The sequence below is a fragment of the Hemitrygon akajei genome, chromosome 10 (genome assembly GCF_048418815.1).
Source record: "Hemitrygon akajei chromosome 10, sHemAka1.3, whole genome shotgun sequence".
Taxonomy (NCBI): Eukaryota; Metazoa; Chordata; class Chondrichthyes; order Myliobatiformes; family Dasyatidae; genus Hemitrygon; species Hemitrygon akajei.
Window position 1 is genome coordinate 126740689 of NC_133133.1, and position 19350 is coordinate 126760038.

A 19350-nucleotide genomic window follows, 5' to 3' on the forward strand; every position below is an offset into this window, starting at 1 on the left:
CTTCCAATACTTCAAGTGCACTCTCCATTTATTTGAAGAGAGCTTGTAGAATATTCCTTAATAACCCTGCCCACATCCTCCCTCTCCATACATGGGTCACTCTTTTATTTCCTCTCCCAGTTTCTGTTCTGATGAAACATATCTAGTTTTTCTTCAGTTTTAATTGCTAGTATTTTCCATGTTTTTGATTTCCTTATTTGCTTACCCATTGTATTCCTACATTTTCCATACTCTTACAGCTTTTTCTTTCCTGAACTCAGTATTATTCAATATTGGGACCACGACCTACATTATCAACAATTGTGATTTCCTTGCAACATATGTTATATTTTATATCAAACTGGGCCCTCCCATTGGTTAAATTAGAGCAAGGTGATACAAATCCATCCTACAAGGTGGACTTAAAAAAATACTTCTGTTTCTAGCTTAAGGAGACTTCCAATAATTTTGGAAAGGACCAACATTTGAAAGAAAAGACATTTAAGAAGATTTTTACTCACACCGAGCCATTCATTTAACTTAACAAAGTACTTCATACTCATTCAACTATTTGATCATTGTAGGTAATGGTTTTAATGGTTTTTGTTTATTAAACAGAGAATTTCCCTCATAAATGTAAATCATTATCATAGATTTTAATTGCCATTGAAGCACAAATTTTAAATCAGCTGGAATAAAACTCTGATTTGAAATAACACATTTTTTCAATCATTGGCTTATTATACATTATGTGACATTGATTCTAGAGCTTGTTTAGAATGAAGTAATTTTTGTCCTATTATGCCCTAACCATCTCTGATGAACTAAGTACTGTCAGATACTGTGCCTTGAAGAAGTATTCAGCCCAATTATTTTTACATTTTACGGTCTTATTTTCTAAATCTGAAATACATTGAAGTAGGATTTTTGAGCTATTCTCAAAACATCATTCAAATCAAAGGAAAAATTCCAAAACCTGTGAACAATTTACTAAAAAACAAAAAACAAAATCGTGAAGCTGAGAAGTATTCTTGCCCTTTGTAATTACTACACTAACTTTCCTCAGGTGCAACACTATATACTACCTTACCAACTTACATAATTTGTTGATGTAGAAAGTTGGAGGATCACTTGTTTTCAATGAATTCATAAGAATAAATACTGTAAGGTCTGGCAGTATGGTAGATTTCCAATTAACCAAACCAAAATGAATACAAAAGAGTATTCAAGACAAGTTAGAGAAATGATAATAGAGAAGGTTTCCTGACACAATATTTAGATAAGCCTACAAGAGGAGAAGCTGTACTTGATCTGGTATTGGAAATGAACCTGGTCAGGTGTCAGATCTCTCAAAGGGAGAGCATTTTGATGACAGTGATCACAATTCTATCTCCTTTACCATAGCATTGGAGAGGGATAGGAACAGACAAGTTAGGAAAGCATTTAATTGGAGTAAGGGGAAATATGAAGCTATCAGGCAGGAACTTGGAAGTATAAATTGGGAACAGATGTTCTCAGGGAAATATACAGCAGAAATGTTGCAAATATTCAGGGGATATTTGCGTGGTGTTCTGCACAGGTACATTCCAATGAGACAGGGAAAGGATGGTAGGGTAGGATGGTGTACAAAAGCTGTTGAAAATCTCATCAAGAAGGAAAGAAAAGCTCATGAAAGGTTCAAGAAACTAGGTAAGGATAGAGATCTAGAAAATTATAAGGCTAGCAGGAAGGGGTTTAAGAATGCAATTAGGAGAGCCAGAAGGGGCCATGAGAAGGTCTTGGTAAGCAAGATTAAGGAAAGCCAAAGGCATTCTACAAGCATGTAAAGAGCAAGAGGATAAGATATGAGAGAATAAGACCAATCAAGTCTGACAGTGAAAAAGTGTTTACAGAACTGGAGGAGATAGCAGAGGTACTTAATGAATACTTTGCTTCAGTATTCCCTATGGAAAAGGACCTTGGCAATTGTAGGGATGACTTACAGCAGACTGAAAAGCTTGAGCATATAGACATTAAGAAAGAGGATGTGCTGGAGCTTTTGGAAAGCATCAAGTTGGATAAGTCACTGGGACCGGACAAAATATATCCTAGGCTACTGTTGGAGGTGAGGGAGGAGATTGCTGAGCCTCTGGCGATGAGCTTCGCATCATCAATGGGGATGGGAGAGGTTCCAGAGGATTGGAGGGTTGCAGATGTTGTTCCCTTATTCAAGAAAGGGAGTAGAGATAGCCCAGGAAATTATAGATCAGTGAGTCTTACTTTAGTAGTTGGTAAGTTGATGGATCCTGAGAGGCAGGATTTATGAACATTTGGGGAGGCATAATATGATTAGTAATAGTCAGCATGGTTTTGTCAAAGGCAGGTAGTGCCTTACGAGCCTGTTTGAATTTATTGAGGATGTGACTAAACACATTGATGAAGGAAGAGCAATAGATGTAGTGTATATGGATTTCAGCAAGGCATTTGATAAGGTACCCCATTGCAAGGCTTATTGAGAAAGTAAGGAGGCATGGGATCCAAGGGAACATTGATTTGTGGATCCAGAACTGGCTTGCCCACAGAAGGCAAAGAGTGGTTGTAGGTGGGTCATATTCTGCATGGAGGTCAGTGACCAGTGGTGTGCCTCAGGGATCTGTTCTAAGACCCGTTCTCTTTGTGATTTTTATAAATGATCTGGATGAGGAAGTGGAGGGATGGGTTAGTAAATTTGCTGATGACACAAAGATTGGGGGTGTTGTGGATAGTGTGGAGGGCTGTCAGAGGTTACAATAGGACATCAAAAGGATTCAAAACTGGGCTGAGAAGTGACAGATGGAGTTCAACACAGATAAGTGTGAGGTGGTTCATTTTGGTAGGTCAAATAAGATGACAGAATATAGCATTAATGGTAAGACCCTTGGCAGTGTGGAGGATCAGAGGGATCTTGGGGTCCGAGACCATAGAACACTCAAAGCTGCTGTGCAGGTTGACTCTGTAGTTAAGAAGGCATACGGTGCATTGGCCTTCATCAACTGTGGGATTGAGTTTAGGAGCTGAGAGGTAATGTTACAGCTATATAGGACCCTGGTCAGACCCCACTTGGAGTACTGTGCTCAGTTCTGGTCACCTCACTACAGGAAGAATGTGGAAACTATAGAAAGAGTGCAGAGGAGATTTACAAGGATGTTGCCTGGATTGGGGAGCATGCCTTATGAGAACAGGTTTAATTAATTTGGCCTTGGAATGACGGAGGATTGGAGGTGACCTGACAGAGGTGCATAAGATGATGAGAGGCATTGATTGTGTGGATAGTCAGAGGCTTTTTCCCAGGGCTGAAATGGCTAACATGAGAGGGCACAGTTTTAAGGTGCTTGGAAGTAGGTACAGAGGAGATGTCAGGAGTAAGTTTTTTACGCAGAGAGTGATGAGTGCGTGGAATGGGCTGCGGCGACTCTGGTGGAGATGGATGCAATAGGGTCTTTTAAGAGACTCTTGAATAGGTATATGGAGCTTAGAAAAATAGAGAGCTATGGGTAACCCTTAGTAATTTTTAAAGTAAGCACATGTTTGGCACAGCATTGTGGGCTGAAGGGCCTGTATTGTGCTGTAGGTTTTCTATGTTTCTAAGATTTTGTGGTTGGATGAGGCTGAAGTGGAACTTTTTGGCCTCAACACTGAGCAATACATGTGACATAAATTAAATACTGTGCATCAGCTGGGTAACATGTAAAATATAGTGGAAGTAGCATTATGCTATGGGAAGATTTTCAGCAGCAGGGACTAGAAATCTGGTCAGAATTGATGGGAAGATGAATGCTAATAAACAGAGAGATCCTGGATAAAAGCATGCTAGTCTCTACCAGAAAGCTTAAACTGGGGAGGAGGTTATTCTTTCAGCAGACAACAACCCAAAGCACAATGCCAGAGCAACCACAGAGTGGCTTCAAATGAAGAAAATTGTTGTTCTTGAGTGGCCTGATCTTAACCTGATTGAAGATCTCTGGTAAGACCACAAGATTGCTCTCCACCGCCACTCCCCAACTAACCAGGCACAGCTTGAGCAGTTTTGCAAGGAGGACTGGGCAAATCTTCTCCATCACTTTGTGCAAAGCTAATGGAGACTTATCCAACACTACTGGCTGTAATAGCTGTGAGAGGTGGTTCAACTAAGTACTGAACAAAGGGGGATGAATACTTTTGAACTGCTGACATTTCAGTTCTTAATTTTTAGCTTTTCATTCTTTACTATTTTCTGTATTTTTTGGCCTCTGCTGTGAAAAAGGAGCATGTGATTCATAAATAAAAATTCTCAGTTAAATTGAACAAAATCTCTGGTTGTCATCCTCATTTATGTGAACAAAGGGTTAGGGACTGAATACTTTTACAAGGTACTGTACAAGTGCTGCTAATCACACAGAGGGTACAAAGCTAACCCAAATGACATCCCATTATGAATGCTGGGCACACATGTTGGATCCACACATGTTCTCATATTACTTATGTACATAATTACCAATGCCGTGTTTTTCCCCTTCCATCACCTAATATAGCGATTGCAATATATTAAGTTAAAGAGCTTTTAGTTTCATCTTAGTCACAGTGTAAGTTTTTGCAAATAAAATGAAGTGAGCTGTTTTATGTTTAATGAAACGTAACACATTTTATTGTATTCCAAAACCCTAAACAAAAAAGTTTGTGCTAAAAATCCTTACGTAATGTCATCACATCAGACCAGCCTCTTAAAGAGAAACCCCAACTCAATGTTGGTGTTTGTGAATTATATAAATTTCTCCCAATTATGTTACCCTATACAGCCCACTCCCCCCCCTCAGAATTCACTAAAACCAGCACCGTGAGCTTGTCTGGAGCTCTGATGAGCTGCCTAGTTCGGATCCTTTGTGCCATGGGTGGAGGAAACACAGGTGCCTCTGGCTCATCCAGAGGTGTGTTGACACACTCATGGTCATATTGTGATGCCAGGGTTATGGCAGTGGAAAACTCCAAATCTTGGTGGGCCGGTTTAGGGTGATCTACCAAAGTACGTTCAGGTTTACCTCTCTTATCTACAATAGAGTCTTTTCTCCCCATTCCAAAATGCGGAATGGCCATTGTAAGGAGGCCTGAGGGAATGTTGGTGTGCGTCACGGTGGACAAAAACAAACAAGGTGGAATGTAGGTCAACAGGAACCCAAGAGTTCTGTACACCATGAAGAGAGTAGGATTAGGTGAAAAGGAATTGAATTTACTGCGGGGGGGGGGGGGGGGGGGACGCTGTGAGAGGCTGACCAGGTGGTTGTGGGATTATGAATGAAATCACCTGGTACTTGTAATGGATGCCTGTATACCAACTCAGCCATGGAAGACCACAGGTCCTCTTTTTGAACAGTTCTAAGTCCCAGTCGGATGCATGGGAGATGATTATGCCAAAACTCATCGATCAGGGAAGCTCTCAGAGCGCCTTTTAAGAAGCGGTGAAACTGCTTGCATAGGCTATTGGACTGCAGGTGATACGCCATTGTGTGATGTAGCCTAATGCCAAGGTTCTGAATCATTGCAGTTTGGAGGTCTGAAATGAATTGTCATAGTCTATACTGATACCAACCACCCACCTACAATAATCATATGTTAATCCCATTTCTTATTATTCCCACATACCACAACATACGACATATTCCACCCCTCACCTACACATTAGGGATAATTTACAAGCCACCAATTAACCCACTGACCTGCATGTCTTCAGGATGTAGGAGGAAACTGGAACACCCAGAAGAAACCCACACAATTGGGATTGAATCCGGGTGTCTGGTGCTCTGAGGTAATGGTTCTACCCCCTGTATCACTGTGCTGCCCTTGAAAATCATGTATTCTTTAACTACTTGCACTGCATGAGTATTTTGTAAAAAAAAGCTGTAACTAGAATTATAGCTATTGCAAAGGAATCACTACAATAATCAGGTTGGATTCAGATGGACAGTTAGCTACTTTCCTGAACTGTCACCTATTTCCCAGATCTGTTTTCTAACCAGTAAGAGCCAAATTAGAACACTTGGATCTGCTTTCTCCTATTACGTTTCCTTAATCTCTCTTTTGCATTTCACCGGCTTTTCATATTTCCCACTTTCTTTATTTTCTAAGAAATATATTATTCAGTCTAAAATTTTAAAGAGGTTACATCATTGAATTGGAAAGCTTACAGGGGGTTGTGGAGGAAGTTTCTTGATTGATGCTGGATTTGAATGGTTGTCCTTTGCCTCCAACAGGGCCATGCTTGCAATGCACAGTTGCAGTAAGATCTGACACTGCCCAGCATCAGTCATTGAACGCCACTCTATTCCTCATGAAGTAGGGCCCTATTCATAATCTAAGTGCCGTCTGGTGTCGTCTGCAAAAATGAGAGGGTCCCATAGTTATGCATTTCATTGTGCATATTGCAAAAATAAAATTTACACTTTAAAAAGCTAGTCCCAACACACACTCAGATTACGGTGCTTGAAGCCATTACACTGGTCAGCCTCTCACAGCAAGTTTATACTAGGTGAGCATTGCCTCCTCAGGATCTCTGTATAACAAAAACCACTTAGAGTGTGTGGGGAGATGTAGAAGTTGAGGGGTGGGGCTTGTGATCAAAGGTTAAAAAATAGATCAAATAATGAATCCAACTGGGCTTTGTGGTATCTACTAAAATGCAAGGAGAATAATCAGAATTGGGTTTATTATCAATGACATTGCCATGAAATGTGTTATTCTGTAATAGCAGTACAGTGCATGACATAAATGTACAAGCGACAATAAGAAAATTAAAATTGAAATAAAATGAATAAATATTGCAATAGTGAGGTGCATGAACTGTTCAGAAATCTGATAGTGGAGGGAAGAAGCTGTTCATAAAATGCCGAGTGTGTGTCTCAATGAATAAGGCAGATGAGCTGTGGGCAGCGATGTATCCATGATACATTAAATTTCACTTAAAGAGGTAAGAGACAGCAACTTCAAAGTGGTAACAGCTTTCAGTGGAGCCAGATAAGGATGGGGGGAATATTTGTTAAACAATTAGATTTGCACAAGGGGAAGATTTTGGATCATCAAATGAGGCTGCTTGACTTGAACCAAAATCAGAAAGGCAGTCACATTCATGAAAGCACTATAGACCCCCACAATGGAGACAAAATAGCAAATCCATAGACAATTTTTTGGAAAATGTAAATCCCCTGAAGATGTTAACAGTGGAAGATTTCAGTCACCCAAACATTAACTGGGTTTAAGTCCATGCAGGGGACATGGAATTCCCCAAAAACCTCAGAAGGCAAATAGAGTGGGACTTTCTCCTCTAGAGCAGTCCCAACACCAACCCCTGCGGAACACCACTAGTCACTGGCAGCCAATCAGAAAAGTCTCCTTTTATTCCCACTCTTTATCTCCTGTCAACCAGTCAATGCTTTATTCATGCTAGTATCTTTCCTGTAATACCATGGGCTCATATCTTGTTAGACAGCCTCATGTGTGGCACCTTGTCAAAGGCCTTCTGAAAATTCAAGTACACGACATCCACTGATTCTCCTTTGTGTATCCTGCTTGTTATTTCCTCAAAGGATTCCAATAGATTTGTCAGGCCAGATTTCTGTCAAGGAAACCATGCTGCCTTTGGTCTATTTTACCACGTGCTGTCAAGTTTCCCAAAAACCATATCCTTAACAATTGACTCCAACATCTTCCCCACCATTGAGGTCTGGATAACTGGCCTATAATTTCTTCTTCTGCCTCCCTCCCTTCTTGAAGAGTAGAGTGAAATTTGTAATTTTTCAGTACCCCGGAACTATGCAAAAATCTATTGCTTCTTGAAAGATCATTACTGATGCCTCCATAATCATTAATGGAGAATGTGTGGAGCAGGTTAAGACCTACAAGTATCTGGGAGTACAGTTAGACGAGAAGCTAGACTGGACTGCCAACACAGATGCCTTGTGCAGGAAGGCACAGAGTCGACTGTACTTCCTTAGAAGGTTGGCGTCATTCAATGTCTGTAGTGAGATGCTGAAGATGTTCTATAGGTCAGTTGTGGAGAGCGCCCTCTTCTTTGTGGTGGCGTGTTGGGGAGGAAGCATTAAGAAGAGGGACGCCTCACGTCTTAATAAGCTGGTAAGGAAGGCGGGCTCTGTCGTGGGCAAAGTACTGGAGAGTTTAATATCGGTAGCTGAGCGAAGGGCGCTGAGTAGGCTACGGTCAATTATGGATAACTCTGAACATCCTCTACATAGCACCATCCAGAGACAGAGAAGCAGTTTCAGCGACAGGTTACTATCGATGCAATGCTCCTCAGACAGGATGAAGAGGTCAATACTCCCCAATGCCATTAGGCTTTACAATTCTACCGCCAGGACTTAAGAACTTTTTAAAAGCTATTATTAATGCTTTTTGAGATAGTGATTTAGATGCATATCATATTTTTTTACTGAGTTAAGTATTGTATGTAATTAGTTTTGCTACAACAAGTGTATGGGACATTGGAAAAAAGTTGAATTTCCCCATGGGGATGAATAAAGTATCTATCTATCTATCTCTTTAGCTACCTCTTTCAGAAGCCTGGTCCATCTGATCCTTCAGATCTTTCTGATTCCCAAACAACTTCTCCCTACTAATAGAAACCGCATTCCCTTCTGCCCCAACACTCTCAAACTTCCGGCATACTACTAGTGTCTACCACAGTGAAGACTAATACAAAATACTTATTCTGTTTGTACGCCATTTCCTTGTCCTCCATTTCTACCTTTCCAGCGTCATTTTCCAGCTGTTCAATACCTATTCTCACCTCTTTAACACTATTGACAGAGCTGAAGAAATATTTGGTATCTCCTTTGATTTTATTGGCTAGCTAGCATTCATATTTCATCTTTCTTTCCCTTGTGGCTTTTTTAGTTGCCTTCTGTGGATTTTTAAAAGTTTCCCAGTCCCTGTGAATTTTTGCTCTATTGTATGCCCTCTCTGCTGCTTTTAAGTTGCTTTGTCTTTGCTTGTCAGCCAAGATTGCATCATTTTGCCTTTAGAATGCTTTTTTTTAGATATTTCTATCCAATGTTTTTGGAATTACTCCCCAAAACTCCAGCCAATGCTGTTCTGCTGTCATTCCTGCTAATGACCTCTTACAATCAACTTTGGCCAGCTCCTCTCTCATGTCTTTTTAATTCCCTTTATTCTGTAATACTAATACATGTGACTTTAGCTTCTCCCTCTCAAATTGCAGAGTGAATTCTATCATATTATGATCGCTGTCTCCTAAGGATTCCTTTAACTTAAGCTCCCTAATCAAATCTGGTTCATTACACAACACCCAATCCAGAATAGCTGATCCCCTAGTGGGTTTAACCACAAGCTGCCCTAAATTACATCTTGCAGTCATTCTTCAAATTCTCTCTCTTGGGATCCAACACTAACCTGATTTTCCCCAATCTAGCTGCATATTGAAATTCCCCATGACTATCGTAACATTGCCCATTTGATATGCCTTTTCTATCTCCCATTGTAATTTGTAGTTCCACATCCTGGCTCTGGTTTGGAGGCTTGTGTATAACTCCTATCAGGGTCTTTTTACCCTTGCAGTTTCTTAACTCTACCCACAAGGATTCTCACCTTCTAATTCTATGTCACATCTTTCTAATGATTTTATTTTTTTTTACCAACAGAGCCATACCGTCCCCTCTGCCTACCTGCCTGAACTTTCAATACAATGTGTATCCTTGATGTTAAGCTTACAACTATAATTTTCTTACAGCCATGACTCAGTGGTGCTCACAACTTTATACCTCCCAATCTCTAAATACACTATAGGATCAGCTACATATACTGCGTACATTCAAATATAACACCTTCAGTCCTGTGTCCCTTTTGCACTGCAACTCATCTCACTCACTGCAATTTTGCCTTATCATTTCCCTGTCCTTCCTGACAGTCTCATTGCACAGTACTTCTGAATCCGCCGTTTGTACAAACTAAATACTGGCCTATATAGACTGAAGAAGCTAAAGTCAGATGTATCAGTATTACAGTGGAGTAAAGGGAACTACCAGAGCATAAGAGAGGAGCTGGCCAGAATTGTTTGGATAAGAACACTGGCAGGGATGACAGCAAAGCAGCAATGGCTGGAATTCCTGGAAGCAATTCGGAAGGCACAGGATATATGCATCCCAAAGAGGAAGAAGTATTATAAAGAAAAGATGACGCAACCATGGCTAACAAGAGAAGTCAAAGCCAATATAAAAGCCAAAGAGAGGGCATATAATAGAGGAAAGATTAGAGGAAAGTTAGAGGAATGGGAAGTGTTTAAAAACCAACAGAAAGCAACTAAAAAAAGTCATTAAGGAAAAGATGGAATATGAAAGTAAGCTAGCCAATAACATTAAAGAGGATACCAAAAGATTCTTCAGATACATGAAGTGTAATAGAGAAGCAAGAGTGTATATCGGACCGCTGAAAAACAATACTGGAGAGATAGTAATAGGGGACAACGTAACAACAGACAAACTGAGTAAGTATTTTGCATCAGTCTTCACTGTGGAAGACACTAGCAGTATGATGCAAGTTCCAGGGGCATGAAGTGTGTGGAGTTACCATAACTAGCAAGGGTGTTCTTTAGAAAGTGAAAGGTCTGAAGGTAGATAAGTCACCTGGACCAGATGGTGTACACCCCAGAATTCTGAAAGACGTGACTGAAGAGATCATGGAGGCATTAGTAATTACCTTTCAAGAATCACTAGATTCTGGAAAGGTTCTAGAAGACTGGAAAATTACAGATGTCACGCCACTTTCATGAAGAAAGAGAGGCAGAAGAAAGGAAATTATAGGCAGAGTGGTGAATCTGTGGAATTCTTTGCCACAGGCAGCTGTAGAGGCTAAGCTTTTACATATATTTAAGGCAGAGGTTGTTAGATTCTTGACTGGTCAGCACATGAAGGGATATGGGGTGGGGGGGGGGGGAAGGCAGGAGATTGGGACTGAGCGGAAAATTAGATTATCCATGATGAAATGGCCCAATTCTGCTCCTATATCTTATGGTGTTATGGAAAGGAAGGGTGTTGAGAGTCGGGCAAGGTTGGATCACTCTGGGCGACGAGCCGATTTGGAGAGGTTGAGAACAGCTCCTTTGGGAGTGAAATCTAGGCCCAGAGCAATTCCCTGGCAGTGGGGCCAGGTCCTGGTGTAAGGTTCTGTTGATTTAAACACCGGCCCAAATAGTCTGGGGGCTTCTCTCTCCACGATGGTAAAACTGTGAGACTGCTCTCAGTTGCTGTGCTTCGAGCCTGCGAACTTTGCGGCAGTTTTCCTCATTAATATGATGAACTGAATACTGAGGCTTTTAGCCTACTCCAGGCTACTTTGGGGATTTGGATCTATGGACTCAGTTTGGTTCAGAATGCTGTTGTTGCTCACTTCTAATACTTATGTGATTTTTTGTGCTTTTTTCCCCCTTTTTCTCTATGGGCACTGGGGTTTGGTCTTATTTTTTAAAATTGGGTTCTTTCAGGTTCTTTGCTTTGTGACTGCATGTAAGCAAATAAATCTCAAGGTAGTATACTTTATACATTCTTTGATAATAAACACACTTTGGAATTCTGCTTGTAAACCAATAGCTATTTCACTCCAATTCTCATCCCCCTCCTAAATTAATTTAAATCCTTTTCAATGGCTCTTGCAAACCTGCCTGCGAGGATATTGTCTCCCTTGGGTTCAGGTGTAACCCGTCCCTTTGTAAAGGTCATACCCTTCCCAGCAGGGATCCCAATGATCCAGAAATCTGAAACCATGCTCCCTGTACCAGTTTCTCAGCCACAAATTCATTTGCCAAATCATCCTATTCTTATCTTTCTGGCGTGTGGCACAGGCGGCAATCTAGGGATTGCTACTCTGGAGGTCCTGCTTTTCAGCTTTCTACCTAGCTGTCTATAAATTTTCTTGTCAGTACCTCCTGTCTTTTCCTACTAGTGTCATTGGTGTCAATATGTACCTAGACTGCTGGCTGCACATCCTCCTGTTAGAATGTCATGGGCCTGATTTAGGATGTTCCTGACCGTGGCACCTGGGAGACATCTGCTGTGTCCACAGAATCTCGTGTTCACTCCTCTAACTATGGAATCCCCTATTACTACTGCAGTCCTCTTCTCCCTCTTCCCTACTAAGCCACAGCACTAGAGATCTGGTGCATTGGTAGGTCCACCCTTGGTAGGTCAACCCCTGAACAGTATTAAAATCAGTATACTTATTATTAAGGGGAACGGCCATGCAGGTATTCTGCAGTGGCTACTCATTTCCCTTCCCTCTCCTGACATCACCCATATACCTGCCTCCTGCAACTCAGGGGTGACTACCTCCCTGTAGTTCCCATCTGTCAAGTCTTCAGTTTCCCAAGTGAGCTGAAGGTCATTGAGCTGCAGCTCCATTTCCTTGACACAGGTCTGAGAAGCTGCATTTCAGTGCACCTAGCGCAAAGTGGTTATCCAGGAAGCTAGGTTTCCCAGAATTCCCATATCTCACACAAAGAACACAACTCAGTCCCTGGAGCCACTCTCACTGCTCTAACTAATTATGTACTAACAGACGAAGAATGAAGAAGGAACTTAGCAGATCAGTACCTCGCCCAAGCCTGTTCTTGCTATAGCCTGATGAGCTATAGCCTCCCCACGCTAACAACTGGTCCACTTACCATTTGCTCCATTTGTCCCTGCCTTATTTTTATTTGCCTTTGCTAATGAATTGCGACTGCGCTACTGAAAATGGTCAAAATCCCATGAAAGATCCTGTTTTAAAAGCTCTTGCTCCCAGACCTGCATGAGGCCTCCTGCGTCAAGTTGACTGTGACACCGAAAAAAGTTGCAGACGAGACAAAAGTGAAAAACCCCAGGGATATAATGTGAAGGTTGCTTAGGGGGCACTTACAGGGAATTCTGGACAAGTTTATCCTATTGATGCAGGGGAAGAATGATAGACTTAAGGAAGCAGGGTTGACAAGAGAGTGGAAACATCTACACAAGAGGAAGAAAAAAGCTGAATTCAGGGTTAGTATGCAATGATCAAACGGGGCTCTAGTGTGTTGCAAGGTAGCCAGGAAGGAGCTCAAGAGTGGACTTAGGAGAGCTAGAAGGAAGCAAGAGAAGGCCTTGGTGATAGGTTTAAGGAAAACTCCAAGATGTTCTACATGTATGTGAAGAACAGAAGGACAGCCAGACTGAGATCAGGGATAATAAGGAAACACGTGGTTGGGGTTGAAAGATGTAGGAAAGGTCCTTAATGAATACTTTGCTTCAGTAGTGACCAGTTAGAGGGACCTTGATGCTTGCAAGGACAGCAAAAAGTAGGCTGCTATGCTTGAACATGTCGACACTAAGAAAGGATTTGCTCTAATTTTTGAAAATCATTAGGATAGATAAATCACCAGGCAAGATAGGACATATTCCAGGTTACTACGGGAAGTGAGGGATGAGACTGCTGCGCCTTTCATAATGACCTTTGCATCCTTATTGGACACAGGGGTAGTACTAGATGATTGGCGGGTGGCAAATGTTATTCCTTTGTTCAAGGAAGTGAGTAGAGATAAACGTGGAAATTATAGACAAGTGATTCTTACTTTGTGATGGGCAAATTATTGGAGAAAGTTCTTAGAGACAGGATTTATGAGCACTTGGAGAAGCATAGTTTGATGAGGGATAGTCAGCATGCCTTTGTGAGGGGCAGGTCGGACCTCATCAGCAAAATTGAATACACTGAGGATGTGATAAAACATATTGATTCAAGTAGAGCAGTGAATGTGTTGTATATGGATTTTACTAAGGTGTTTGATAAGGTTCCCCATGGTAGGCATATTCAGAAAGCCAGAAGCAATGGGATCCAGGAAAACTTGGCTATGTGCCTTCAGAATTGGCTTGCCCATAGAAGACAGAGGATGATTGTAGATGGAGTATATTCTGCTTGGAGGTTGGTAACCAGTGGTGTTCTGCAAGAATCTGTTCTGTGACTCCTGATTTCATGATTTTCAATAAGAATTTGAATGAGGAAGTTGGTTAGTAAGTTTGCAGATGACACAAAGTTTGGTGGAGTTACGGATAGTATGGAAGGTTGTTGTAGATTGCAGCGGGACAGTGACAGAATGCAGAGTTGAGCTGAGAAGTGGCAGATAGAGTTCAATCCAGAAAAGTGCATCTTGGAAGGTCAAATTTGAAGGCAGAATACAGGATTCTTGACAGTGTGGAGGAACAGGGGGATCTTAGTTTCCATGTCCATAGATTCCTCAGTTATCATACAAGCTGATAGTGCTGTTAAGAATGTGCACAGTGCGTTGATCTTTATAAATCAAGGGATTGAGTTCAAAAGTCACAGGACTTCTGTTGTATAAAAAGGACTTGCAGTTGTATAAAAACACTAGTTAGACCACACTTTGTGTTCTCTTCTGTTCACCACATTATAGGAAGGATGTGGAAGCTTTAGAGAGGGTACAGAAGAGACTTAGCAGGATGATGGTTTAAAATGATCTCAGTGATGGGTGGAAAAGAATGGTACTTGCTGGGTGTTTTTATGACTGAAACCCAGTTACCACTGTGGTATCTTGGGGCTTACTGTTTGGTCCTGTGCTTAGTGTAATGTTAATTATTTAGCTCTCAATGTAGGGGGCATAATGAAAGTTTACAGATAATGTAAAAATTATTGGAGTGATTGACAATGAAGAAGGCTGTCGTCACAGGAAGATAAAGCTGGTCTGGTGATTTAGACAGTGGTGGAGTTTAATCCAGAATAATGTGAGGTGATATAATGAAATCTGTGGGGGATTAGAGGGATAGACAATGTCAGCATATCTTTAAAGCAGGAACAGCCAATGAAATGGTTAAAAAGGCACAGAATTGAAGAGCAGGAACATGATGCTAGAACTGTATACAACACAAGTTAAGCAGCTTGAGGACTGCAGTTCATTACATAAAAATGTTTGCGCTGGACAAGGTGCAGAAGAAGTTTATGCAGATATGCCAGGAACGGAAAACCTTAACTATGAGGAATGATCAGATAGGGAATGACTGCTTTCTTTAGAACAGGAGAGACTAAGGGAAGATTAAACTGAGGTGCATTTGCTTCACTGGTTTCTGGAGTGCTGATAGTAGGAGGCATGAAAATCACAACCTGGTGCCCTGAGCTGGTGGGCTTGGGAGCTATTTCAGAGGTGGTTTGCAGGGTCAAATAGTTTTTTTGTTTGAAGTTCTTACCTGATATGCCCAAATCTTGTTTCCACTGTTGTAGAGGAAGGAAGGAATAAAGAGGGTCAGTCATAAACACAGCATAATGTACAGAAACACATTAAACAACTTTTAAGTTAAATTATCTGGCAAATGAATCACTGCTGGATGTCATGGCAGAGGTATCACCTTATCACTGTGTGTTATTGCCAGTGCAACAATTACTTCAAAGCATCTGATCTGTTTCTCAGTTGATTAGAACAAAGTTTGATGAACATACTGTAAATGTATCTTATGTCTGAGGCATTTGATATATTCCCAGTTTGGATACACAGAGAGCTCTGGGAAAGTGTCTGACATACAGGTATACTAGTTAGAATATTATTGGAGGAGATATAGAGCTCCCACAATTATAATTTATTAAATTATTCAACCAAATCAAACACCCCCTGAGCAGGTGGTCAGTCACAGAAAGGGTGGCACAATGATGTAGCTAGCGATTTTGAGGGATGGGAAAAGGGATCAAGATGGTGGAGCAAGGGTGAAGAGGTGAGAAAAAGGATAGGAAGGAAAAGGGCAGTAAAGATGAGAGGTAAAGGTTTGTGGAGGGAGGAGGAGGTACAATAGAGGGACGAGGTTAGAGAGGGGGCAGTGGGATGGGAAAGGAGATGGTGAATGTAAGAAGAGTGATCCAGGGAAGAACTGGTGAAAAGGGTTTGGGAGCAGTGTAAGGCAGAGAGGGAAAAAGACTGGGTGGGACAGGTGGAGGAGAAGCAGGAGGTTACCCTTTCCCCTCGTTGATCTGAGAGTCCCCTAGATAACAGGAAGCCAGAATCTCCACAATCTTTGGCAGGTCACATGCTTACTAGCAATCTATGGTAGGTATACAAGAATTGGGAGAGAGGTGAAAGATTCCTCCCAGCAGAAAACAAGGTGAAAGCAGCATTGGATGCTTCTTGTCTGACCAACTCAAGGGCCCAGAAAGGATTCCCCAATTAATTTAAGTCATGTCAGGGCCACTGGACAAGCTGCTGAATCTAGGACAAGTGGGCGTAGGCAAAGGAATAGAGTGGAAGCAGCTGCTGTGGAGCTCACAGGCTCTTGTTGTCATGTGGTCCAGTGAAGCTGTTGTTGTTGCCCTTTGAAAGTGTCGTCTAACAGTGTTGGTGCAACTGTGACTTGTTGTATAGGTAACTGTTCCTTCAGGGTCTCTTTCCAAATCAGGGCAACATCAATTATAAATCAACAATGTTTAGCTATCATCTTAAAAGTGAAGAAATTCAATGTGTATGTGTACAGCCAAGACATTATGATTTTGAAGGATTACAAGCCTCCATGGAGCAGACCGATGCCTGAAATGGCATCAGCCAGAGTGTAGAAATAGTTACTGATGAGTATGCACACAGCTGCAGTCTGAGGCACAATCAAATCTTTGATGCACTGGATTGATAACCAGTTGGTGTCCCTGCATGTAGGACACTAGTGAGTTTGTACACATACACTGTTTCAGTCACATCCCACAGCAAGGTGGAACACTGTCCTCTCCTACATACCTGAAGGCATTCAGCATGGACGAAAAGGAGAAAGAAACATATTGTTGTCCATAGGAAGCATAGAGTACTACAGCAGGGAATCAGACCCTTTGGCCCATCTAGCCTGTACTGGCCAGATCTGTTGCCTAGTCCCACCCACCTACACCCAGACCAGAAGCCCTGCGTATTTTTTTCATCCACGTACCCATCTGAACTTCTATAAAATTTTACAACTGAACCTGCAACTATCACTTCCGCTGGCAGCTTGTTCCACACTTTGCGTGAAGAAGTTTCCCCGCAGATTATTTCACCTTTCACCCTTAACCTATGAGCTTTAGTTCTAGTCTTGACCAACCAGAGGGGAAAAGCCTGTATACATCCAGCCCATCTATACCCCTAATAATTTTCTATACCTCTACAAGATCTCTCGTTCTCTTGCACTCCAGTCCTTCTTACAGCTGCGCTGGGAAGAGCAATGTGGTGATGAATATAAGGAGGCCAACATGGCCTCCTCTACTGTCACAATAAGACCACACTGAGGTTGGAGGAATGACATCTTATATTCTGTCTGGGGAGCCTCCAACCTGATTGCATGAACATCGATTTCTCAAAAATCTGGTAGTGCCACCCTTTCACTATTCCTGATCCCCTTTTCCCTTTCTCACCTTATCTCCTTGCCTGCCCAGCACTACTCTGTTGCTTCTCCCCTCTTTTCTTTTTGCCATGGTCTTCTGTCCTCTCCGATTAGATTCCCCCTTCTCCAGCCCTGTATCTCTTTTACCAATCAACTTCCCTGCTCTTTACTTCCCCCTTCCCCCTCCTGGTTTCTCCTATCACCTTGTATTTTCCTCTTCCTTCCCCCACCTTTTAACTCTACTTCTCATCTCTTTTCTCCAGTCCTGCAAAAGGTCTCAGCCAGCAACGTCAACTGCACTCTTTTCCATGGATGCTGCCTGGCCTGCTGAGTTCCTTCAGCATTTTGTGTGTGTTGCCTGAATTTCTAGCATCTACAGATTTTGTCTTGTTTGCCATTGAGACAGAAGTTTCCCATTTCACTCCTGTGATACACCACAGATGACTACAAGGCAAAGCCAAAATTAGCATGTATCAGTGAATGCACAAGCCAGCTCAGGTTGTGATGCATCTAAATGACAGACATATGATGAAGTCATTCCAGTACAAACAAACCTGTGTAAACTAGATTCTACCTAAATAAAATTTCTCTGTGGGGGCAATATTAAGTTTAGCTGTTATTTCTGCCCCTATCATTTGTGTTTAATGAATGTTTTTATCCAAATTGAAGGGGAAAGTGATGGGACAGCCTTCAGATTCTAGGATTATGGGGAAAAGGCAGGTAGGTGGAGCCAAGTCCACGGCCAGATCAACTGTGATCTTATTAATGCTGGAGCAGACTTGGCAAGCCAGTCAGGCTACTCCTGCTCCTGTTTTGTATGTTCATATGTGGAACTGTAGTGGCATCAAGACCATTCTTGTACACGAGTGGTCAAAATAAAAACAGCTTTTTCATGGATTTGCTTGTACTTTCTGCTGAATTATGAATGTTTTTTTGCTACTGAGGACATTGAATGGTGTTGATTTGTTACAGTGTAAGGATAGAAATGGAGAGGAGGTAAAGTTTTGGGAGAGGGAAGAAGAGGTGAGAGAGGAGGGCAGGAGTCATTGAATAAATCAGATTTTTAATGGGAATTCCTGTTCCCATTGGCACTTACCATCCAATATGTTGTGCCCTTTGGAACCGGAACCGGATGCAAACGCTCACTATCTTTGGGCTTAACACAAACAATCTTTGTGATGCCTCCAACGATTTTTGTTAACTTCATGCAATTATGACAGGGGTAGGTGCTGGTATACAGGGTGGCTTCTTGCAGATCCTGTTTATACCTGTCAAAGAAACATAGAAAATGTTCTGCCTTCAGGCAGTGTGCATCAACCACAGAAGAGATACAGGCAGAGACTCAAACTGAGTTAAGCACCAGCGCCCTCTGTCAGTCTCGATGTGTAATGCCTCCCTACATGAATAATAAGGACAAAACACAAAATGCTGACAGAACTCAGCAGGCCAAACAGCATCTATGGAGGAGGTAGTGACGACGTTTCGGGCCGAAACCCTTCATCAGGAGTGAAGTAACATGGGATGGTCGAGGGGGGATAAGAAGTGGGGGGAGGGATGAAGTGGAGAGCTGGGAAGTGATAGGCTGGAGGGAAATGGGCTCGGGGGAAGGTGGAGAATTATGGGAAATAAAAGAGAAAGAAAGGTAGGGCTGGGGGAGATTGTAGTGAGGGGGGGAAAAGAGAGAGAAAGAGAACCAGACTAAAATTATAGATAGGGATGGGGTAAGGTGGGGGCAGGGGTATCAACGGAGGTCTGTGAGTTGAATGTTCATGCCGGCAGGTAGGAGGCTACCTAGGCGGGAGATAAGGTATTGCTCCATCGACCTGCGTGTGGCCTCATCTTGATGGTAGAGGAGGCCATGGACAGACATATTGGAGTGGGAGTGGTCTGTGGATAATAATAATAATAAGGTCTCAGCCATTACCCAAATCTCAGGAATCCAATTGTAAAACAGAGAACCAGGCTCTTCAGCCCAACTCACCTATGCTGATCAAGGTGCCTTCCTGAGCAGGTCCCA

The 19350-nt window shown here is 42.0% G+C and overlaps 1 protein-coding gene across 1 annotated transcript in view; it reads right to left on the reverse strand.

The window, feature by feature from the left end:
* Window positions 1–611: 611 nt before the first annotated feature.
* The window catches only part of LOC140734666 (uncharacterized), a 97042-nt gene continuing 78303 nt past the window's right edge, over window positions 612–19350 (reverse strand). The window contains exons 18-20 of the mRNA XM_073058924.1: window positions 18430–18601; window positions 15198–15222; window positions 612–6343 (exon numbers count right to left, since the gene is read on the reverse strand). Coding sequence (XP_072915025.1) covers window positions 6312–6343; window positions 15198–15222; window positions 18430–18601 — 229 coding nt within the window. The 3' untranslated portion in view covers window positions 612–6311. The remainder of the gene's footprint in view (window positions 6344–15197; window positions 15223–18429; window positions 18602–19350) is intronic.